General features: G+C 39.9%; 1 protein-coding gene across 1 annotated transcript in view; it reads right to left on the reverse strand.

The window, feature by feature from the left end:
- Nucleotides 1-2,214: 2,214 nt before the first annotated feature.
- The window catches only part of UBE2N (ubiquitin conjugating enzyme E2 N), a 34,186-nt gene continuing 10,687 nt past the window's right edge, over nt 2,215-25,713 (reverse strand). Inside the window, exons 2-4 of the mRNA XM_004269543.3 lie at nt 4,229-4,475; nt 3,896-4,036; nt 2,215-3,044 (exon numbers count right to left, since the gene is read on the reverse strand). Coding sequence (XP_004269591.1) covers nt 3,004-3,044; nt 3,896-4,036; nt 4,229-4,475 — 429 coding nt within the window. The 3' untranslated portion in view covers nt 2,215-3,003. The remainder of the gene's footprint in view (nt 3,045-3,895; nt 4,037-4,228; nt 4,476-25,713) is intronic.

Raw genomic sequence — 25,713 nt, forward strand, 5'->3', positions numbered from 1 at the left:
CACATGAAAAACAAAGCTCCTATTAATACCTCAGGATTTCAGAAAAGCTTCTGAATGGGCACAGTTGACTTTCAAGAAGCACTTATCAATATATTCAGATTCTTTTCCTCTCGCAGGGCTTTGCACATGCTGTTCCCCAGCCTGGAGGTGTTGAATCCAGAAGAGCGGCCCCTCCCAAGTGCTTACTTCCCTTCTCCATCAGAGTGGAAACTGCTCTTTGTCCATGCCCCCCTCCCCCATTAGATTAGAAGGTCCACAAAGGAACGTCCCATGCCAGTCTCATACACCTAATCATCCCCAACAAGTAGTACAGTGTTGGGCACATATTAGGCACTCTTACTTGACGAATAACTGTGTCCATAAGCTTAGTAGTTACAAAATCAAAGATTTACGAGCGAGAAGAACTACATAAAGGAGCAGGTGGGCTGGGAGAGGACTCTAACCAGCTGGAGAGTCACTAAATTAAGAGAAGAATGATAAGCTCTTCTTAGGATGGCTGCTACTCAGCTCCTCCCAGAAGGTACCCTACATAAGCCAGGTCATGTCTGCTGCTGCCAGAACTTCAGATCATTCAAGTTACCAGAATTCTGGATTTTCATGTGAGTCTCCTGATTTTTTTAAACGTTGGCACTGAATTCAAAATGTTTTAACCAACCACACTGTGTGGGCCAAGGAAAACAGGCCCCAAAGCCAGATGTAGCTCTCAGTTTTCGAACTCTTGGACTCTTCCAGAGCCCCTTAAATCCTAAGAAAGCTCAACACACTGGTTCTTGTTTCATCTCACTGGTTGAGAAAGGAAGTATTACCAAAACAATGGGGACTCTCATCAAAATTACAAAGGAAAAAACCATGATGCCATGAAATTAGGAATTCATGTATTTGAAATAAAAACAGTGAATTATTTCATTTCTGTATTTCTAGAACTCAAAAACTCAGAGGCCTATTTTAGATACATTTTGTAGAGCAACAGATTTAAATCTGGAATTTTATAACTTGTAAATCACTATGTAATACTAGCTATCATCATGAGTAGTGCCATCTGCAATAAATAAAGCTGATCTCTATTTAACTGCTTGAAGTGTTCACTCATTTTGGCCCCAGAATGAGATTCAGTTTCCTTAGTGGCAAGACAACTTCTAAACAGCTAAAGAATTGTTATAAATGACAACTGCTGTTAAGTCTTTAAATTTACAATATTAGGGTTATGAACAATTTTATTCTGAGTTAAAATAGCATTTGTTTCCAAGCAATGCATTTATTTGGAAGGATATCAGTTACCAGTCATCAAAAACTTCTGTATGTTGAAAATGTAATTTTAATAGATAATTCTTCATCTTACATAGGAGCACAATAAAATACACCACATTCTGAAAAAACTCCAGAAGTTACGAGAATAAGAGGGGGGAAAATTCAGATGGGCTACAATATCCATTACCTTAAACTGCAAGAGACAAAGGTTCCAACCCACAGGTTAACATTTACATACTTATGACTGACTACATTTATGTCTTAAAAATAACAAGAATCAGGAATTAGATATGGAAGGGTGGGAAAGAACAGTTTTGTGGGGGAGGAACTCTGTCAATGCAGAAAAAAGAGTTGATTATCAAATTAAAGAATAAAAGGAGCTCCCGTAGCAAATATTAGAGGGATGACAGTAAGAATCATTAATTGAGGATATGATGCCCTTTAAGGGAGAAACCTTTCTGATGACACTTATGCAAGCTGGCTGCTTGAGATTTGCTCAGCAGGTCTGTAAGAAAGACTCATAAATGGCCTGAGCAAACCCCAAGTGATTATCAGGTTGGTGTTTCCTAATAACACACACCAGTGGTCACACATGAAGTTCTGAGACAAGAACTAAGAGCAAAGTCATAATGCAAATGCCAGACACAAATGTGGCACATGTGAAAGTCCCACATAAAGCCAGTCACAAGTGTGGCTGTGCTGTGACTCTCTCTCCTCTACAGTAATTTTCAAACATTGTGGCAAGACACCAATGATCATCTAACTAATCAGACAACACAAACACATTTATTTCAAATTTCTAGGAGGTAAAAAATGTCACATACTGATGCTTTAGGCATGCTCAGGGCCAGCGTATAAATACTCCATTCAGTGATATATCTTAACACAAATTTTGCATTAGTGAAAAGAAACTGGCAAAATCCTCCTCTCGCCATTCAATTTGTCAGACGTTGAAGACCAAAAGAGAATGTTCCATCAGTTTTAATTTTTAAATACGATTGTCACATTGGGAAAAATGAAATAAACACAGTAAAATAAACTGTACAAAGGCAAAGTAGAATAACAAAAAATATTTTACTAAAACATAAGATTTACAGAAGTTTCCAGACAAGCCATACAAAATGGTCACAAGCTTTTTCTTGAAGGGAGGATTCTACACTTGACAGCAAAGTCACAATGTTATTAGTGAGGGCTGTGATGTTTGTTTAATGTTCCCATTTTGGTTCAAACAATCAAGCTTGTCCATCTACAGTGTCTAAATAAAGTTAGACTTGGCTAGAGAGCATATTCTAAAGAACTGGTTAGCTGCTTTTAACCAATGCAATCAGATCACCATAAAAAGGGGGAAAGGAGCCCATAAAATTAAAATAAAACTACCTTCCCCCCACCACCAAAAAAATAATAATAATAAAGAAAAACACCCACACCCCTGCAGCTAACCCTGACAACTACCTTCATTCACAGTGCTTTATACTCAAACCATGATGGGGAAATGAATAAAAGCAGAGAAGGGCCACTGCTTTTAAACGTTTCGCAACAATCCAGATGACACTTCTAGCCTCTGCTCATGCTTTACAACAGTGAATCAGGACAAGACATAGATTTGCTAATGTGCATTTAATCACCAAAGGACTGAAGATGTCTGGGGCTTTTATTCTGTAATGTTTCTAAGACTGTGTCCATTAAATGCAAACAAAAAAGGAAGAAGTCTTGGCAGAACAAGAGAAGTGATGCACACTTGATGATCGGATCGATTTAAATATTATTCATGGCATATAGCCTAGTCCATGCTCTAGCTGCAGACAAAAACAAACACGCAATTATTACTTTACTTACTTCAATATGTTCCTTTCCAAACTCTATAAAAAGTAAACAAACAGTATTAAGTTAATTATGGAAACAGCATGCTGTAATCCCTTAAATTCATGCCATTTTCTATAATCTGGATCAGGGCAGAAAGATTGTCTATGTGTCCAATTACCAAAACACTACAATAGAATTGTAAAGTTCTACAAAATTCAACAGGATGAAAAGAGCTGTCTTCTTTTGTCTCCTTCATTTCTAGACATATAATCCTCCTCATTAATTATGTTAAAATCTGTAGCAAGAAGCTTACTGATTTCAAACTCCCTAACTAAAAACTGACACATAGTTTAGTTTAATCAAACAGATTGCAAAAACAGCTCAAAGAAGCTTAAAGGTCTTCCATTATCTTTAAGTATTGCTAGATGAATGGCAGGCACTTAGGTATTTGTTAAATCATGTGTAGTTATGCAAGAGTCCAAGATCTCCCAATTACAGTTCCTCTTTAAATTTGGGAGTCATGTAGCAGGCTATAAGATGGCGTTTGAACATCTTTTGTTAAGAGGTTATTTACATACTATAAGAAAGATCTGATTTTTTTCCTTTTAATGTATTTTTTCTTTTTCTTGTTAAGACTCTAAATGATGTTTTTAAGACGGTGGTACAGGGGAATTCCCTGGCGGTCTAGTGGTTAGGACTCGGTGCTCTCACTGCCCAGGAGACCTTAGGCCCAGGAACTAAGATCTGGCAAGCTGAGCACAGTGCAGCCCCCGCCCAACCCACCCCCGCCAAAGTGGAGTGAGTGAAGTGGAAGTGGAGTGGAATGAGAATGAACATTAAATACCTGTTTCTATGGCTTGGGCTTCGTTGCTCTTCCACTGCTCCGCTACATCATTTGCTAATGGATCATCTGGATTGGGAGCACTTAACAAAGCCTGGATCGATAGCAGAACTGTGCGGATCTGCAGTGCTGGGGACCACTTATCTACGAAGGCAACAGGCCCAGAATGACCAAGCATGAAAAAAACAGCCACAGAACTGCTGCATTTCCCTCCTACAGAGTTCTGTGGTCTTTATATTATATAAGGTAAGATTACAATATTCAGATTCTCAAAAGGGAATGCTTAAGAGAAAAAGGAGAAATCTTAATAGCATATAATGATAAGATAACACTTACCTTTCAAAATATCTAAACATATTCTTCCCAACTTGTCTACATTAGGATGATAAATTTTGGTCATGAAACGTACTTTAGGGGCTGCCATTGGGTATTCTTCTGGAAGGAATAGTTCAAGTTTAAAAGTCCCTCCCTCAAAGGGGGAATCCTGAGGGCCAGCAATGACCACATGAAAATAACGGGCGTTGCTCTCATCTGGTTCTGCTTTAATGCCGGGAACTGGCTCTGCCAGCAAACGCTGGGTTTCCTACAACAGAAAAACATAACACATCTGTGAAACAAATATCATTTTGCTAAACATCAAAATAAAAGTTAGAAAATTTATCTCTTGGAATTGGACATAAAAGAACCTCTCCAATCTCCTAAATAGTTTTTATTTAGCTTAATAAAATGCAAAGTTCAAAGGAAAAAACATAAATAATCACAATCAGCTGAAAGCAACTGCAAGCAAATACTGATGATATCATATACAATTCCAGCTACAAATGTCTACAAATACGTTGAGAATAAAATTAGACTAATGAAACTGATCTTATACTCAAGGAAAAGAAAAAAAAAACACTAGAATTACTACATAGGTAAAGTAACTTGCTCTGTTTAAACTTTACCAAAACCAAGCTGTTTAAAAAGTAAAATTAGTTTTTAAAGCCATTGAAAAATCTCCCCTCTGAAAAATATAATGGAACAAAATAAGTACAAGTGCCTAGGCATTTAAACAGGGCTAGAGAAATATACACAACCACGCTGATTAGTCTCTAAAATTGACAACGACTCAAATGGACCCTTCCTGCTCCCTCAGCAATCATATCATTAGTTCTCTTTTCCATCTTTCTCCCTCTCTCCTAAATAACTGTAATATCCTTCCTCCTCTCTGTTCAAACCTCCAATATCTCCATCCACATCCTCACTTTTGGCTGGTAACTCTGCTTTGTATTTCATGAGAAAATAGAAACCTCCTTAAGTTCCCACTGTAGCATTTGTATACCAACCCGCATGTGTGTGCCCATGTGCTCTGCACCTTTTCTCCTGTTACTAAGGATGTAATGGCTGTCACTGGCTAAAACCAACCTTTCCTCTAGATCTTATCTCCTTCTCACCTACTCAAGGACATTGCTCTAGCATCGCTTTCCTCTCTTGAATCATCAGTTTCCCCTCTTTATTGGATCTTTCCCCAAACTGTACAAACTTACTGTAATTTCTCGCCCAAAAAAGGAGAAAATGACCTTGACCTGACTCTCCCCCACCAGCTACTGCCCCATTGCTTTGCTCCTCTTTGAAAGTTATCTATACTTGGATGTCTCCAATTTCTCTCCTCCCCTCCTATCTTGAACACAACTCTCCAATCAGGCTCTAGCCACCAACCTGCTTGTTGAGGTCATCAGTGATTCCCACATGGTAAAATCAAATGGCTAAAGCTTAATCTTCATCTTAATTGACTTAAACACAATGTCTTACCCAGCTGGTCTGCCCTCTCCTTGGTCTGCAAGGCTTCATCCAGCTTCTTGCAGCTGGCTCTCTTCCTACTTGTACACTCTCCTGGCTCTCTTCCTACTTGTATGGCAGCAGCTCCTTGCAGTTTCTTCCCACCTCCCCAATACTCCAATATTGACGTGCGCCAGGGCTCTGTCCTAGGTCTTCTACTCTGCCTACACACTTCCAGAGTGATCTCATCCAGTCCAATGAATTTAAATACTCAATCCACTCCATATATGCTGAAGCCCCAAAAGCATATCCTGCACAGATATCTCCCTGAATCATGCCTCTCCTATCCATAACTGTCTGCTCAACAGCTGCTCTTAAATGTCTAATACGCATCCCAAATGTAGCATGACCTTTCCCCACCCTCAACCTGCTCCTCCTCAAAGCCTTCCTCGAGTCAGTTAACCAGAAATCCATCCTTCCAACTGATCCACCTTTTCCTTCATACCCCACCCATCTAACCTGATAAGCAAATTTTGTTGGCTTGAACTTCAAAATCTACCCGGAATTGGACAGAAGTCTCATCACTCCACTGCTACACTTCTGATCCAAGCCACCATCAGCTCTCACCTGGCAGACTTCAACAGCCAACTAACTTGTTCTACCTGCTTCTGACCCTCAACCCCCATCTGTATTCCACAGAACTTTTAAAAATCAAAGTCCTTATAATGCCCCCCAAAAGAAGCTTTACGTGATCCCCTCATTCCACCTATCTCTTAGCCATCTTCAGCTATGCTTCTGCCACCCTATCCCCCCATCTCATCTGCTTTGTTCCAGCCAGACTAGCTTCTATGTAGTTCTTCAACCTGCGAGGCATACTCCTCCCTCAGGTACTTTGTGCTCACTTTTCTTCCCCCAACTTTCTATAGAGCTCACCCACCCAGTTCCCAAGATCTCCATTCAAATGTGTTTTCTCTCAGTGAAGCCTCCATAATTGAATCTGCAAACCCCACTCCACCCTATCCCACACCCTCCCCCTCTATCCTTGCTCCCCCCCGCCCCACCAACTGTATCTCCAGGGCCTCTGAACATATTACATCTCACTTGTTTTGTTTGGAATGTAAGTAACACAGAAGGGGAGATTTGTGTTTATTTATTGCTATATCCTCAGCATTTGGAACAGTGCCTGGCACCATAGATGTTCAGTAAATATCTTACTGATTTATGAATCTATCTAATGTTACAAAGAACGAGGAATAAACAATCAGAAATTTCATCTTTAACATTAATGTTATTCAAAGCAGGATGAGCACATCACAAGAAGAAAAAGAATCCACTCAGGGGCTTCCCTGGCGGCGCAGTGGTTGAGAGTCCACCTCCCGATGCAGGGGACACGGGTTCATGCCGCGGTCCGGGAAGATCCCACATGCCGCGGAGCAGCTGGGCCTGTGAGCCATGGCTGCTGAGCCTGCACATCCGGAGCCTGTGCTCCGCAACGGGAGAGGCCACAACAGTGGGAGGCCCGCGTACAGCAAAAAAAAAAAAAAAAAAAAAAAATCCACCCAGGTGTGGGAAGAAGTAATCTAATTTATATTTATAAATTATTTAGCCAGAAAAATGTTAATATTCAATATACAAACTGACAATAATAGTACATGTAGTTTTATATATTAGTAATGTATTTTCAACACTTTGAATACGTATGTGTAGTCAAAAACATTTAGAACACTGCAGTATCTAAACATTTAGGTATGAAAATCAATGAATGAGAATATTGTATTCACACTGCCTTCATTTAAGAAAAATTATACACCTTACACTACTTCACTCTACAGCCTGCAGTGCATATACTAAAAAAAGATTTCTCTGTCAGCACGGTTATATATTGAAATAGTCACAAGATGCAGATACAAAATCAAATCCTTTCCCAAAATGTGTTAAACTCATTTAAAGTAATGCTTTTAGTACTTTAATTCAAGACTAGTTTGTTTTGTTTTGTTTTAATCATGGCAATGCAAGGGCAAATCAAAAACTGAAATGATATACACTACTTTCAGCAAAATATTCTTTAGATTCAAACAAAGTAAAACATTTTTTGGAGCATTAAAAATCTCAAGAGGCAATAAAGAAGCCTCCCATCTTGGGAAGTCCTCCAACATGTAACTAGAACAAAAGAGAAAAAGTAAAGATATCAGGATGAACAGCAGGCGTGAAGAAATGAGAAAAGAAGTGGATGGTAAAATTCCTTGAATTTTGACTCCTCAGCTCCATCCTCCTTTGGTTTTTACCCCAGGTCTTCATATTTTTAGAAAGCCATAAAGAGAGAGACTGGGGGAAAAAAAGAGAAAGCTGGGGTCCAAGAGCCCCAAAACACCATTCCCTGGTTAAACGAAATAGTAGCTCTATTCAAAGCTATAAAAAGCTTCCAGAAGGGCCTCCAAGATCACATCCCAAAATAGCTTCAAAATCACTCTCTGTAGACATTGTCAGAGGCAGAGAGGGCATTCTCCTCATCTTCAGTTCACCCTCAAAATCAGACAGTCTTTCTAAAGAACGTACATATTAAATATATCATGTGGCCTGATCAAGTATCAGATTTAATCGGAACACATTCTAGAATAAGCTCTTGGGTATCGAAAACTTTTTGCAATAGTTTTTATATGCTCTCAAGTCCTAACGGATTTTGATATAATGAACAGATGCATAATTATTTGACTACACAGCACTGATTTCCCAAACCCACAGCATAAATTACAGGAGGAAAAAAAGAATAAAATCCAAACCAAATGGAACAATTCTCTCCCACAGAAGTTGTCGATTTTTTTCCCTAAAAAGGCAAAAACTGGGTAGGAAATAAAATCCTTCCTGCTACTACTCTCACACATGGTTATAACTGTGAAACACGTTCTAGTTTTATCCTATCCTTTGGTAGAAAGACAGTGAAGTATTCTTCAAGTCTAGAAATAATGGGTTCAAATTACTAGTGCATTGCTTAACTACAGTTTTGAGCACGTAATTTACGTTGCTCTGAGCCTCAGCTTCCTCATCTATATAGTTAACATTACCTCTCATGCAGAGGTGCTATGAAGAGCAAATGAGGTAACACTGTAAAAGGACTTGGCAAATGAAGTCACATAAGAGGGCCACAGTCACATTATAACCAACTCAAAAAGAATCTAGGGTAAGAACAAAGCACAGTAACAAGTCTCAAGATTTATTAAATAACAGTGTTTGTTTTTAAAGAAAACAATAACCTGTAGTTGCATTTTGTGATCCTATTTGTTTAAAAGCAATCCTGGGACTGAATCCCAGGTAGAACTTAGGTTAGGCCATGCAGAATAGAAAGTAATGTAGACTAGTTTAGAAAACTGGTTACAAAAAGTAGAAAAGGAAGTACATAAAAGGACAACATGAATTTAAGTGGCAACAAGATTAGGTCGCAAGGAAACTATGTCATCTTACAGAATGCATATAGCAGTTCATGCTACAAATACTTTAAAGGATTTAAATAACATCAAATTGATCTGATTATCAACAGATCTATTGGGACTCAAAGAGCAAATCCCAGAATAACACCACAGTAATGACAACACTTGACATTCAATCAACTAAACTCCATTAACTAGGACTTTTCCTGTTTTTAGGTTCAGTAATAATTTGTGTGCACTATGAAACAATGTAAGGTCTTACAAATTTTAAGGCAATGAATTATGTACAGTAAAATTTTAGATAATAAACCACTCTTAGAAAAAGAGTGGTAATTTTCATGTAGGAAAAGCTGTCCCACTTATTAACTGTATATACCCCCAACACATTATATGTACAGCAATTAGAGTTTTCCCCATTTAGAATATTCTCTGAAACACAAAACTGCAATTGTGGATCTTTTAGCTCATCTCGCCTAAGATCTGACTCAATAACTCTATCAGGGACTCCCCTGGTGGCGCAGTGGTTAAGAATCTGTGTGCCAATGCAGGGGACACGGGTTCGATAACTGGTCCAGGAGGGTCCTACATGCCGTGTAGCAACTAAGCCCATGCGCCACAACTACTGAGCCTGTGCTCTAGAGTCCTCGAGCCACAACTACTGAGCCCACGTGCTGCAACCACTGAAGCCCATGCACCTACAGCCCGTGCTCCGCAACAAGAGAAGCCACGACAATTAGAAGCCCGTGCACAGCAACCAAGGGTAGCCCCCGCTCGCCGCAACTAGAGAAAGCCCACGCACAGCAGAGAAGACCCAACTCAGACAAAAATAAATAAATTAAAAAAAAAAAAAAAGAGTTCGCATGCTGCAACTAAAGATCCTGCACACAGCAACGAAGATCCCACGTGCTGCAACTGAGACCTGGTGCAGCTAAATAAATAATAAAATAAATTAATTAATTTTTTAAAAGTAATGTGGTAAAAAGAAAAAGGTAAAATTAATTTTAATATTTTATTTAACCCAATATATTCAAAATAGCATTTCAACACGTAACCAATATAAAAATTATTGATGTATTTTATGATCTTTTTTTATATTGAGTCTTCAAAATTCAGTGTGTAATTTATACTTAGGGCACATATCAATTTGAACTAGACACTTTTCAACTGCAATCTCCACATGGGACTGGTAGCTACCATATAGGACAGTGAAACACAAGACAATCCTGTTATGTGATGATTTTACTTACAGGTCATTAAGAATAATTTAACTTACTTCATATAGTGAGTAAAATTTGGTAGAGAAATTTTAAAGCATCACTATATTCCCCTCAAAAAATTCTTTATGAAAGGTAACGTCAGGGAATTCCTTGGCAGTCCAGTGGTTAGGACTCGGGGCTTTTCACTGCCAAGGGTGCAGGTTTGATCCCTGGTCGGCGAACTAAGATCCTGTAAGCCACACAGCACGGCCAAAAAAAAAAAAAAAAAGTAATGTCAGACATCTGAATCACTAATGGCGGGAATGTGTATTACTGTTTTTACAGTCACAAGATTGTGTTTGAAAATGATTTGTAGCAATTAAAAAAAAAACACTGCATGGAGAAAAATTAATTCAAACAAGGCAAGTTCACAATGAAATAAGGGTTAATCGGTGAGAAATAATTTTAATTTTTATGGTTCACACTACCCCCTAGTGGACATAAGACATCATCTACTTATATCAACCCCTTTTCCTTGGCAAATGAAAAATCTGACAATCATATAAGTTAATTATTTTACCCTAATTCACTGTTTTTTAAAATGCTTATCCTAAAGTTAGATGAGAATAATGATTCTAAAGGCACACCCTCCTCCTCCTTTTTCTCCCTCTACTCCCACACACTTAAATCTCATAATTTCTTAGGTGGTACACTCAGAGACAGAAAAATGGAGGTAACTGTTTCAAAGGCTCTGGATACCAAGATATCACTTTGTTGAAAAGCTTTATTTCCAGTCAGACTGATAAGTAACAGTTAGGAAAGTACTCCTGTGTTCCACTTGGAGTAACATCCAATAGATAGGGTGGGATGACTTGGGCAAGAAATCTCTCCATTCTAATTTTTCTCCTCAACCCAAGACCAGATCAATACTTCTGTTAAGTTCAGTGAAAAGGAATGGAGACTTAGGAGCCAGAGAAGAACTTTTCAAAGGCTAAGTATATCCAACCAACTTACTTCTCAGGTCTGAATTTGTCTGGAAGCATCTCCCTATACTTCCAGTTTCCGGCACCTTAGTACCTCCACTCCTCTTACTATAACTAGCACAATAACTTGGTTTACTTGTCAGACCCTACACTATTGGAAGATGGGAACTCCAGCTAGCAAATGGTGGTGGTTAAGTGCTAAATAAAGGCTTCTTCCAGGAGTAAATGCATGCACACTCAGGTCCCACACAGCTGACGAGAAGGATTACTATACCTGCTGTCAGTTAGTAACTTCTACCCCAGGAACGGCACATACAATTATTCCAATCAGTGACAATGGACAAAAATCTGAAAATCCTACTAACAAACTGTGCATCCAACAAGGAAAACTATTAGGCTGAATTCCTTGTCTTCCTTGTCTACTACCCCCAATTCTTTTGCCCCCTAAACGCATCAGGTTATGTTGCAATCTGTTTCTTTTCCTCCCGCATCACTAGCCTGTAAATTCCATAAGGTCAGGGACTTTATGCAATTATCAAGCAATGTTCCCAGATCAGCAGAGAATCTATAAAAGCTCAAGTAATAAAAAAAAACTAGGTCAAATACCAATTTAAGTGCTTTAAATGTATTACTAACTCATTTAATCCTCAGACCCATTTTACAAATGAGGAAAATGAGGAACTAAGAGTGACCACTTAACAGTATAACCAAAGCTAGCAAGTGACAGAGCCAGGTTTGAAATCCAGGCTATTGGGCTCTACTCACTGTAGCTTCAGAGCCTGTTTTCTTAATCTCAATGGTAAATAGAAAGACAATTAATACAAACAGTAAATATCAAATGTTTGGTAGGACAATAAATAGCACAGAAGTTAAGGAAGGGCTTCATAATCATGAGGAAGTACTTCATGAAAAAGGTAAATTAAGCCATGTCACTAATTTTTTTCTTTTGGGATTGTCAACTGAAGAAGTATATAGTCTTACTAAGATAAATAGGGTAGGGAAAAAAATCTGCTATATTTGATTTAAAAATTGGTATAGACCAATTTTTGCATTCTTTTTTAAATTTTAATAATGGTTATTTTTTATTTATTTGTTTATTTTTGGTTGCGCTGGGTCTTCATTGCTGCGCGTGGGCGTGTGACCCTAACTATCTGCTATATGGTAAGCCATTCTGTCTCTGATATTACAAAAACCATTATGCTCTGAAATGTTCTGTGACTTTGAAATATGAACTTACTAACAAATGTATTAATTCCTTATTTTGCTCATGGTATTGTGGCATCAACTAACTCTAAGTAAGAGTAAAGTAGAGTCCCTTGCCCCCTCCCACCCCAGGAATTTATTTCAATGTGAGTATAAATATACACAAAAGTCAGAGTTTTTTTTTAAACATCTTTGTTGGAGTATAATTGATTTACAATGTTGTGTTAGTTTCCGCTGTATAACAAAGTGAGTCAGCTATACGTATACATATGTCCCCATATCTCCTCCCTCTTGCGTCTCCCTCCCAACCCTCCCTATCCCACCACTCTAGGTGGTCACAAAGCACCTAGCTAATCTCCCCGTGCTATGCAGCTGCTTCCCACTAGCTATCTATTTTACATTTGGTAGTGTATATATGTCAATGCTACTCTCTCATTTCGTCCCAGCTTACCCTTCCCCCTCCCAAAAGTCAGTTTTTGGAAGATGCATTTTAGAATGGGTATCTCAAGGTCTTAGAGTAGGTACAGGTGTGAGTTAGGGACACTATATGAACAACAGGACTAGATTGGGGGCATATTTTTTCTTGGTTATTTCTAAAGACACTTTAAAAGTTTTCTGGAAAGACAGAAACTTTACATCTCCATCTTTTTTTCCCTGTTTTTTTGAAAGATTTCTAAATATTGGCATCACAGTTAAAGACAGTATCAACTACTCCTTCATATAGCACTCATGAAATTCTTGGTGGTAAAAATGTCCTTTGAATACCCAGCACTGTAATTAGTAGACTGATAGAAGTTATGTTTCCCCATTTCTCTTGGTTTCTTATTTGATGATGCCATAACACTTCATGGCTTGAAATGACTTTAGCACCAGCTCCAAAACTAAGTCTTTAGTGATTTGAATACTTTAACTGTCCATCTTAATGAATTCTGTGTCTTAGGAATGATATTTTACACCTCTGAATGAAGAGAGGACCTAATAACTTAGTAACACTTCATCAGTGGGATTGCTATTGTGCCAAGGTACTTAAGGCACTGTTAATAAACCCATTTAAAAAAAAAAACTTGCATATTTAAGATTCTGGTAGGGAGGGTGTAACTTAACAGGTGGGGGAGGGAAAGTCTTCTGAATTCATCCTGAATGGAAACAGGGAAAAATTTTAAATGCCTGTTCCTGTATGGTGAACACTAATTATGAGTGATACATTAGCAAAAACCAGTGAACACGTACTTTTTAAAAAATTCATCTTAAGTTAGAAATGATCTAGATTGTGGGTTTCTTTCTTTCTCAAAGTTTTAACTCATTGTTTGAAGTTGATAATTCATTTTAAGGCCCTTATGTGTGAGTTTAGACAGTTGTCTGTAAATCTATCCACTATTAAGCAACGGTAAAAATTCCCCATTTGTTCATACCTTTCGCTCCTCTTCCTTAGTGCAATGTTCAGGTTGGGAGCTTAAGAAGAATGTGAGGGACTTCTCTGGTGGCGCAGTGGTTAAGAATCGCCTGCCAATGCAGGGGACACGGGTTTGAGCCCTGGTCTGGGAAGATCCACACGCCGCGGAGCAACTAAGCCCATGCGCCACAACTACTGAGCCTGCGCTCTAGAGCCCGTGAGACACAACTACTGAGCCCGCACACCAAGAGCCCATGCTCCACAACAAGAGAAGCCACCAAAATGAGAAGCCTGCACACTGCAACGAAGAGAAGCGCCCACTCACCGCTACTAGAGAAAGCCGGCACGCAGCAATGGAGACCCAACGCAACCAAAAATAAATAAATAAATATTTTAAAAACATAACCACTATATAATTGAAAAAAAAAAAGAATGCGAAAATTTGAAGTAACTGTTGTAGAAAATAGAAAAACTTATCTGTGGTCACACAGAAGGACTGCCTGGCAGCAGAAGGCAAAATGAGGTTCGTAGTAGACATTCATCATTGCTTTTGGCTACCCAACAGCTAGAACACCCTTTTTTGGGAAGCACACTCCCCAACCTTCATGGATCCTCACCTCCCTCAACAGAAGCTTTAGTCTTATTTCCTAACTCTCTTGCAACCTAGCATGTGAGACCTAGGCTCAGTCAAAAACCTGTGCATCAGAAGCTAAGAAATAAGGATCCATTCTGGAGGGCACAGCAGTAGTTACCTCTAGACAACCAAGTGCAGCCTCCTGTACTTGGCATCAGCAATCACACTGTAGTGTGTGTTGCATGCGATGCCCACAGTGAAGTCCGTGATGTGAGTCCGAGCCTTGTTCCTGACTGCCTCTCTCTTTGGCGCTCCTAAAGACTGTGTTAGATATCTCATAACTCAATAAATACTACTGCGGATTAAAATAGCCAAAGTTGGCTTCCATTTTTTGCTGAAAACAAAGTCTAAGTTAGAAAAGAAAGTGAAGGAAAGGTTAAGAGCTAATAGACTGGGGACTTTCCTGGTGACGCAGTGGTTAAGAATCCGCCTGCCAATGCAGGGGACAAAAGTCCGATCCCTGGTCCAGGAAGATCCCACATGCCGCGAAGCAACTAAGCCCAAGCGCCACAACTACTGAGCCTGCGCTCTAGAGCCCGCCAGCTACAACTATTGAGCCTGCGTACTGCAACTACTGAAGCCTGCGTGCCTAGAGCCCATGCTTCACAAGACAAGCCACCGCAATGAGAAACCCGTGCACCACAATGAAGAGTAGCCCCCGCTCGCTGAAACTAGAGAAAGCCTGCGCACGCAACAAAGACCCAACACAGCCAAAACTAAAAATAAAATAAATTAATTTTTTAAAAAAAAGAGCTAATAGACTGCGGGTAAAATGAAGAGGTTAAGAAGCAGCTATCTCTTTGGAATTAAATGGGGTCAAAGGAGGAGAGCAGTGAAGCTGGCTAATTTCTTTATCAAAGAACTTCTACGGGCTTCCCTGGTGGCACAGTGGTTGAGAGTCCGCCTGCCGATGCAGGGGACACGGGTTCGTGCCGCGGTCCGGGAATATCCCACATGCCGCGGAACGTCTAGTCCCGTGAGCCATGGCCGCTGACCCTGCGTGTCCGGAGCCTGTGCTACGCAACGGGAGAGGCCACAACAGTGAGAGGGCCGTGTACCGCAAAAAAAAAAAAAAAAAAAAAAAAAAAGAACTTCTACCTAGTTTAAGAGCCTTTAAAGAGGGAGCTAATTTACGTTAGAGAGCTAACTTCAACTAGGCATCCTCGTATACCTACTAGGGAAAAAACTTTAGAGCTAGGAATCTGAACTTAATCCCAGTTCTAATTGTGCTAAATTGTTATATAACCTTACAAACTCTTTTACCTCCCCAATCTACTAAAATTTAGTCCCTTGAACATTTCAAAGGTTCTCTCTAGCACCAAACTTGGCTAAACATTTTATCATTGGAATGCGTTAAATCTTACTGCTATATGCTTCCTTCTACTGGACGGTCCCTTTTTGTAATACGCTTTAGCCTTGTAATTACTGTTCAATACTCAGTATTTATTTCATCTTCCCTGTTGAGGGAAGGGATATAAATGAATATACTGTATCCCCAGTATCTATGACAATGCTTAATACCTAAATAAGGAAGAAATCTGTTGCGAATGATACCTGCTTTTTCCCCCAAGTTTATTTCACCTGCTTATTAAAGAAAAATATATACGAAATCAACTTAAAATCGCTCTACTCCTAATAACCAAAATCCGGTTAATATTCCAGTATATTTGTATTTGTTCTGACAAAGACAAAATGCTTAAAAACAGTTTAATGTGTTTATACTTTTTCACTTATTATGTCCCTGCACGGTGCTTTCCTGGTTGCTTTATAGATAATCAATATTCTTTGCAAACCATATGACATAAACAGGCATTTTCCTGGCCTACCAGCTAGTGGCTACACTTCTACAACTCCTATATATTATTTATTCAATCCTTTTCCTTGATTACTAGTTATTTCAGGTTTCAAATGTGGCAATCACAGCAAAATTTAAGTGCTAAATGCCTAAGGACTCCACTAATAGGAAAGGCCTCTGTTGATATTAACAGACAAGAAGACAGATGGAAGCTCAGCAGTCAAAATTTTCAGTGAGGCAAACAAAAACAAGTTACAGTTGGTCCAGATTTGAATTCTCAATCCATCTGTGTCACTGACATAATTTTGTCCAAAATCCAAACCACCAGAAAGGAAAAATTAAGTTTTTTTCACACTCTGCATGCAACTGTGTGATAAATTAGGAAGCAATCCGATATTAGGGTCTGTCTCCCCCAAATAAGCATCCTTTAACAAGTCTGCCACACTGTACAGCTCCAGGAGAGGACCATTCACATCACAGTCTGCATGAATGACACCCCTTGAAGTTGTGCAGCACAAAATCCTAAATACTCTGGATTAAAAATAAAACTTCAGTTTAGCACCTGTAAAAATAAAGTTTAGTATTGTCTAACACATGGAAAATTGACTACATATATGATAATTCTAATAAAATCAAAATATATTATTTACCCCAAACATCCCATTTCCGTACCCACTGTTGACAAATGGGTGTTCACTATGCTTTAAAAATCTATGTCCCATGGAACTTCCCTGATGGCACAGTGGTTAAGAATCCGCCTGCCATTGCAAGGGACACGGGTTTGATCCCTGGTCCAGGAGGATCCCACACGCCGCAGAGCAACTAAGTCCATGCACCACAACTACTGAGTCTGTGCTCTAGAGCCCGCGAGCTACAACTACTGAGCCCATACACCACAACTACTGAGCCCGTGTGCCGCAACTACTGAAGCCCGTGCACTCTAGGGCCTGCGTGCCGCAACTACTGAACCCACGTGCTGCGACTACTGAAGCCCGCACGCCTACAGCCCATGCTCCACAAGAGAAGCTACTGCAATGAGAAGCATGCACACCGCAATGAAGAGTAGCCCCCGTTCGCCCCAACTAGAGAAAGCCTGTGCGCAGCAACAAAGACTCAATGCAGCCAAAAAAAAAAAAATCTATGCCCCATTTCAGAGTTATGTTTAATATTATCTATTTTGTTGAACAAATATGAAATGACAATCATAGGTTTCCCAAACAAAATACGTTCATTCTTCTTAGACTTAGAGTGAAGCAGTATCTTTGCAAAATCAGAAAACAGTAGTAAGCAATATTAAAAAAGGGTCAGAATTACATTAGGCTCTGTTCTATGCAATCCAACTCTCCCAACCACTCTAGAGCTAGATTAGTATATTAAGCAGATAAAGAAGCAGAGAGATCAAGTGAGGATGTCCAAGCTAGTATTTGGCAGAGCTAGAAATCAATCCCAGAGAGCCTGGCCCCAGATTCTGTACTCCTTCCACACATAACCACACATCTCCATATACACAAAATCCTTTTGCTCTTGAGAATTAGGAAGTAGACTTAAGCCATTTAAGCCATAAAACATTATTTTGCCCACAAAGCAGCATTTCTACAATTTTGAAAGTCAACTGACAGTTAAGAGGTAAGCAACTGACTAAATGCTACTGTGGCCTCTCCCATTGCGGAGCACAGGCTCCGGACGTGCAGGCTCAGAGGCCATGGCTCACGGGCCCAGCTACTCCGCGGCATGTGGGATCTTCCCAGACCGGGGCACGAATCCATGTCCCCTGCATCGGCAGGCGGACTCTCAACCACTGCGCCACCAGGGAAGCTCAAATGCTACTGAAAATTGTTGGGAAGCAGGGGTGTACCTTCTGTAGAAGGCCATCCCTTACACACTTCGCCACCCTACTGTTGGTCTCCCAACTACACCTACTCCTATAGGTCAAGGCCCAGGTCTAATGTTTGCAGTCCCAATGCTGAGCACCACATTGTCTCACATTCTGTACCAGCTGAATGAACAGATCTAACTACTACTGACTGGGTAAAGAGGATCCAAGAACTTCCAAAAATGGTAGGCCCAAGGCTTTAAGGAGCCAGATGGTGGCTGTATATGGCTGGGGCATGCAAAAAAAAAAAAAAAAAAAGGACTTTTTTAAAAATTCCAAATCCAATCTTCACAAACTATTTCAAACTTTTTGCTCAAAAGCTTTGGCCTTGGTACCTTCCCTACAGGTTGTGCACTTAAAGGACCAAATACTAAGCAGCAGAGATAGCAGGCTTAAGTTTCTGTTGCCCCTTTAGCAACTGTGAAGATCCAATAGTCATCTTCCTCAACTTTAATAATGATCATTTGTTCAGTACTAACTGGTTGACATATTAAAGATTCAGTCCTCTACCTCAAGGTTTTTAGAAGAATTTGGAATGAAATTTCTCAAGAAGCCAAATTAACATGAGGTTAAGGATTTTAATATTTCAAAGGTTATCAATTTGGTTGAAAGTTAAGTAATCTTAAGAGATCCAGCTGGAGTATAACTTAGTACATATAAGTTTTTTTTATTCTTCTGTGATTTCAGGTGATTATTTTGTCTTGTGCTACTGAGCCACAGGAGAAATTGACCATGACAACTCAGATTTTAATATAACTGAAATAAGCACAAATTTACATACTAAGGCAGAAGTATTATATGATACAGCACCTGTGTACAGTAATACTGGTCAAATTCATCCACTTCATGTGGATAGCCTGAGTCTCTGAAACAATGCAACCATACATCTAAAGAATATGAATGCTAGACTTAGGGCTTGCTGGCAATGTGAGCTAATATATTATGTAAAAATACATCTGAACAACAACAATAAAAAAAACAGGCTACAGAACCATAAAATAACTGATTTAAATTGTCCAAGTAAACAATGGCTTCTTTGAGGAAAGGAATTACCTGAAAGTGGAGACACTTTTCAATGAGTACCCCCCTTTGTTGAATTCTGTAACATGTGCAAGACCAAAAAAAAAAAAGTTTTAAAATAAAATCATCTAAAGAAATTGTGCATTTTGAGTAACCCTATTTTGAAAGTAACAATGTCTCATTATCAAGACAATCCTTAAAACTCAGAATAGTCAAAGATTTAAAAAAACAATGCTATTTAGTGCTGTGGAGAAAACTGGATCTCATATACTTGGCTGGTGGGACTACACGCTGGCCAACCTCTAAGAATTCCACCTCTTGGAACCTATCCTAAAGAAAAACTGTGGATGTGCTCAAAAGTACACCTCCAGAAATAACGATCACAACAAAGAAAAAAGATACTGTAATGTAACAGTGTAGAAAAATATTCCTTCTCTATAAAGTGAAAACACACTTCAAAACAGTATGATCTTTTAATTTAAGTGCTGTGCTGGGGTGATGGAATGTTCTAAATCTTAACTGAGATGGGCTTCACAGCTGTATACATTTGTCAAAACTCAAATTGTACACTTAAAATGAGTGTGTGTAACTGTATGCAAATTGCACATTAATAAAGTTGATTTAAAAGAAAAAAAAGTACAGTATGTACCGTGCCTTAAGCTTACTGAGGGAAGGAACTGGGTCCTAATTTAGGGAAACAGGGTTCTTTATTCACCTGAGTACTTGCCAGGATTTGGGGGCAGGAGCTGCACAGTTTGACCAGGCATTAGAGAATCTAAGCAGCGGAGCAATGCAAGTGGAGAGAAATGAGAAAAGAGAAAACCGAGAGCCAACAAGGTGAGTTACACCATTTGCTGCTAAACTCCTAACTCAATAAAAATCACTAAACTTGCAAAACGCTTGCAACTAATGGATTCTTGTCTCAGTTAATAGCATGTACAATCCCAGAACCACACAGAAAAAAAGGAAACTTCAAGACCTTAAACTACTAATAAATGGCCAAACTTTGGGCAGGACATTAGACTTTCAGAGCTTAAAGAACTGGAGAGCTAGATAAATTTAGTTAAAACTCCAATGTGCAGGGACTGACAACTGGATTAATCCCTAAAATTGAGTTGGATGTTCACATACATTGTTTCATTTAATTCTCATAAATGCACACAGAAGCCTATCCAGTAGAAGTCCACTCTAGAGCCAAGGGTTCTTTTCACACATCACAATTAGAGCCTGGAATCCTCAGCATCCAGCAGTGCTTCACACCTCTGCCTTCACGTTAGGTGAATGACAAAGAGTTTATAACTAAAAGGTGTAAAGAGAAAATTATAACTAAAAGGTGTAAAGAGAAAATACGTCTCTTAACTTGCTCTGGTAGTATATGAAGCCCTGTCCTTAGGGCTAATGCAGAGTCAAAGGCAGGCGGAACTTGTCCCCCTTGGCATTTTCTCTCTTTAATCCCCGCTTGAAGGTATGCAGTTCTGTCTTTCCTGAGATTTGAGGGCTGGCCAAATAAAGTGGGGGATTCCAGTGATTTGGTACAAAGGCATTTCTCTGTAGTATATAATACTTACAAAAAAAATCAAAACAAATACACACATTTTAAAAAACTATAAATTCCTAATACTGTAGGACTGAAGTCAAGCCAAATACTGCCATATCTCAAGAGCTTCTTGCCCTTCCCTGTCATGGGCTGGACCAGAAGGTCAGGCAGCTTTCTATGTTTAAAACGTCTATACTGGGGACTTCCCTGGTGGTGCAGTGGTTAGGAATCTGCCTGCCAATGCAGGGGACACGGGTTCAAGCCCTGGTCCGGGAAGACTCCACATGCTGTGGAGAAACTAAGCCCGTGCACCACAGCTACTGAGCCTATGTGCTGCAACTACTGAAGCCCGTGCACCTAGAGCCTGTGCTCCACAACAAGAGAAGTCACTGCAATGAGAAGCCCGCGCACCTCAATGAAGATTAGTCCCCGCTCGCCCCAACTAGAGAAAGTCCACACGGAGCAACTAAGACCCAACACAGCCAATAAATAAATAAATAAATTTTTAAAAATTAAAAAAGAAACCAAAACCCTCTACACTGGGAAATTTATATCTGTGCCAGATGTAAAGTAAGTATCTCTTACTTATCCTTCTATACTTTGTGATTCTGGAGGTGGGACTCTGCAAACCACATTTCTGCTCTGCCAGGGGCTCCCTGTTAAACTCAGCAGATGAGGTGGGCAGTGCTAAAGCTGCTAGAGGGGACTTGCCTCTTCCAGGCTTCTTGTCCACCTGAAGTGCCTGTGAGCATCACCCAACATCCCTGCAGCAATTCATCCAATTCGCAGTTTATCCCACACTGAGAGAGCCAGTTTGTCACAGCACCTCTCCCTGCACGGCCCCACAGGCTCCCCCACAAGAAGGCGAGACTCTCTTCAGAGGTCTGGATCCCAGCTAGGGCTCCTTCTCTCAAGTTTCTAAATTTTAATAACTTCAACTTTTTCTCTTCATTTCTCCCCCCAGACTTAGGAGATGTAGCTGCTTCCTATAGCTGCTAGCTCCACAATACCTTAAAGTTCTCTTTTCATCTTTCAGTCACCTAAGTAACAACTTGACATATGTGACAGCTCCCAGGTGTTCACAGACTGACAGAGTAAGGATCAGCCCAGCCGCCTGCACTCCACCTAGTACCACCCCACCCCTCTGGCCCTCTACTCAGCAAAAGACACAAAGGACAGCTGGGAAGCAAGAGGGCAGCTGTGCCAGTTAAGGAAATGACAAGTCTAGAGGGAGCCCACACAAGCACCTTGGCCCACAGATGTCTGGGAGCCTTTCCACTTGACACAGGCAGAAGCCACAGTGCCCATATCCAACAACTAGAAAATAATCAAATTCGGGATTCAAAGGTGATTTATTGGTATCAAAGTGAGTTTCACAGAAGTCAGGACCAACCCTATACTAACTAAAAGCCACCTTTCCTCGCCTTTCAAAGCAGAGGACCTCAGCTAGATGCTCTTTAGAGAACAATTTGATAATGTGCTCTAAGTAAGCCTCACCCAAGTGTGAATGACCCAAACAGAATTTCACAAACGTGGGAGAATTCTGAGACTCCCAACCACTATCCAACCAACTTCTCCCCAACCATACTTCTCCAGTACCCTGATAAAAGATTTAAAGTCCCGGGCTTCCCTGGTGGTGCAGTGGTTGAGAATCTGCCTGCCAGTGCAGGGGACACCGGTTCGAGCCCTGGTCTGGGAAGATCCCACATGCCGCGGAGCAACTGGGCCCGTGAGCCACAACTGCTGAGCCTGCGCGTCTGGAGCCTGTGCTCTGCAACAAGAGAGGGCCGTGCACCACGATGAAGAGTGGCCCCAGCTCGCTGCAACTAGAGAAAGCCCTCGCACAGAAACGAAGACCCAACACAGCCAAAAATAAATAAATAAATTTATTTAAAAATAAATATTTAAAGTCCAGCAATTCTGCACACAGCTTGGTAATACTTTGAGGCAACACTGTCACATATTTGGGCATCAAATGAATCTAAAGAAAAAGGTAAGCTGCACAAATCAAGATTAAGGAAAGTGATCTTCCTGCCAGAGGATATAAATAACCTTTCTCAGTCTTTCTCACTTCCATTATAAAGCTTTTCAGTAGATGTAAGAACAATAAGACTCTTGATACTGAGCAAAATGGGCAATATTTCTGTAGTTCGCAATCACATTTTTCTGTTTTCCAACAGAAGTTATATGATTAACTCTGTGATATAAATAAGAGAGACTAACTAGTATGATAATGTAAACACCTACAATTTTATAATTATAAGGTGAATCTTTGGACTTGGACTGCAACATTTGGGGCTTTAAAAAATACAATCTTCTTTTTTTTTTTTTAATGAATGTTAGTGTGTTTCTATACTACCCCTCTCCTCCTGCTCCAGCCATACACTGGCTTTCATTTTAATAAAGTCAAATATTTGAATTCAATCATTCTACTACACATGCCAGCTAATGGCAAAATGAAGTAGCTGATATGTACCAAGCAGAAAAAATTATCTTGAGTATTTGTTTTAGTCTGCCATAAACAATAGAGGGACCTGTCAACAATCAGTACAAGGAACACAGTAGATATTCAGTGTACTCACTAATACTCGTAATGTTTAAAATGTTAACATACAGGGCTTCCCTGGTGGCGCAGTGGTTGAGAGTCCGCCTGCCAATGCAGGGGACACGGGTTCGTGCCCCGGTCCAGGAAGATCCCACATACGGCGGAGCGGCTAGGCCCATGAGCCACGGCTGTTGAGCCTGCGCGTTGGAGCCTGTGCTCCACAACGGGAGAGGCCACAACAGTGAGAGGCCTGCGTACCGCAAAAAAATAAAAATAACTAAAAATAAATTTAAAAATTAACATACATTGGTCATAATTTATTTACATAAATACATAACCCCAATTGGCTTAATGATTCAACCAAAGAAATAAAGTAGCAGGACTTCCCTGGTGGCGCAGTGGTCAAGAATCCGCCTGCCAATGCAGGGGATATGGGTTCGAGCCCTGGTCCAGGAAGATCCCACATGCCGTGGAGCAACTAAGCCCGTGCGCCACAACTACTGAGGCTGCGCTCTAGAGCCCTCGAGCCACAACTACTGAGCCCATGTGCCACAACCACTGAAGCCCACGCACCTAGAGCCCGTGCTCCGCAACAAGAGAAGCCACTGCAATGAGAAGCCCGCGCACTGCAACGAAGAGTAGCCCCCGCTCGCCGCAACTAGAGAAAGCCTACGCGCAGCAACGAAGACCCAATGCAGCCAAAATAAATAAATTAAATTAATTTATAAAAAAAGAAAAAAATAAAGTAGCACTTTGCAGTAAAGAAGTGTATGTGTGCACTCTTAAAATATTAAAATTGCTGTAACTTGTGCACTCTTAAAATATTAAAATTGCTATAACTTGATTACTCATAAGAGGGAACATATGCAAGACCTACTTTCTTTTTTCATTATAGTGGACCTAAATATCTGCATTTTTACATCCACACCTGAGGGGCTTAGGGAGTGAAAGCCTGCTGAGTAGGACTGGGTCCTTGGCTACCAGAGTCCCATTGCATACTAATACAGTAAAATCTGCTAGTGCAATCCCTACAACAAATGGAGATGACATTGGTCTTCTCCAACTCCTATGTTTATGGCCCTGTTACAACTAACCCACTATTATCAATTAAGCAGTAGAAAACAAAAGGCTAGTGTGTATGTATGAGAACCATGAGGGCAAGGGTATACAGGCTTTTTAAAAAAGTATACATGGCGCTCAAAACCCTGACCCAAGGAGTGTCAAATATTTTATTTTTCTGATGGCTACAAAGAGCAAATTAAAATATCTTTTCACCAGTTTTTAAAAAAGAATGAAATCTTGCCATTTGTGACAATGTGGATGAACCCAAAAGACATAATGCTAAGTGAGATATGCCAGACACAAAGACAAATAGGCATGTCACTTATGTGCAGAACCTTAAAAAAAAAAAGTCAAACTCAAAATAACAGATTAGAAAGGTGGTTACCAGAGTCTGGAAGGTGGAGGGAAAGGGAAGATATTGATCAAAGGATACAAACTTTCAGTTAGAAGACGAAAGACCTAATGTATAGCATGCTGACCATAGTTCATAGTAATGTATTATATACTTGAAATTTGCTAAGAGATCTCTCTGACCACCAGAACAAAAACAACAAAGGTAAGTAAGTAAGGAAAGTGACAGATAATGTTAGTTTGTGGTAATCATTTCACAATGTATACATATATCAAAACATCACCTTGTACACCTTAAATACACACAATTTTTATTTGTCAAAAATTAAAAAAAGTTTTTTTCACTATGATGACTCAATTAACAATACGTCCAACATTTGTTTCCTAGAGTGCCTTTACAGGATTTCAGAAAATAAAGCAAATGACTTAAATTTTATCCCTGATTTTCTTTTCACGCAGAAAATAGTATTTCTAGTTTCTGTACCACAATATACTTCATACTAGGAATATAAGCAAGATGACTACAGTCAAGATTGTCTCAGAAGGAGAAAAAAAACCCAATCCCAACCAACACAGAGTGCTGGGCAGTCACATTTCATACAAAGGATGTTCCCTTGCCAACATGGCATAATTCAAAAGTTGGAAAATACATCATTTTAACTGGTAAACACCATCAGTATCAGACGTTGTATAGGAGAGGGGAGACAGGGAAGGAGATGGCAATGAATTAAGATGAAAAGACCAGGTTGTGAAAAAGCCTTGCATGCCAAGTTAAGGAATCTGAACTCTAGCCTGAACACAGTAGAGAGTAACATGATCACATTGGGTGTTTTTAGAATAATGTGGCAATGTGGAAAATGAAGAGAGAGAGAGAAACAGCACGTGTGTGTGTGTGTGTGTGTGTGTGTGTGTGAGTGAGTGAGTGAAGACAAAAAGATTTGTTCTCCGATTACTGCAAAAACATGCAGGAGAGGGTAAGAACCTGAGAGGATGGGAGACAGGAATGGGTTAGGAGAAGGACAGGCATTTCTAAGGTTCAGTCGGCT

The sequence above is a fragment of the Orcinus orca genome, chromosome 11 (assembly GCF_937001465.1).
Source record: "Orcinus orca chromosome 11, mOrcOrc1.1, whole genome shotgun sequence".
In the NCBI taxonomy this organism is placed as follows: Eukaryota; Metazoa; Chordata; class Mammalia; order Artiodactyla; family Delphinidae; genus Orcinus; species Orcinus orca.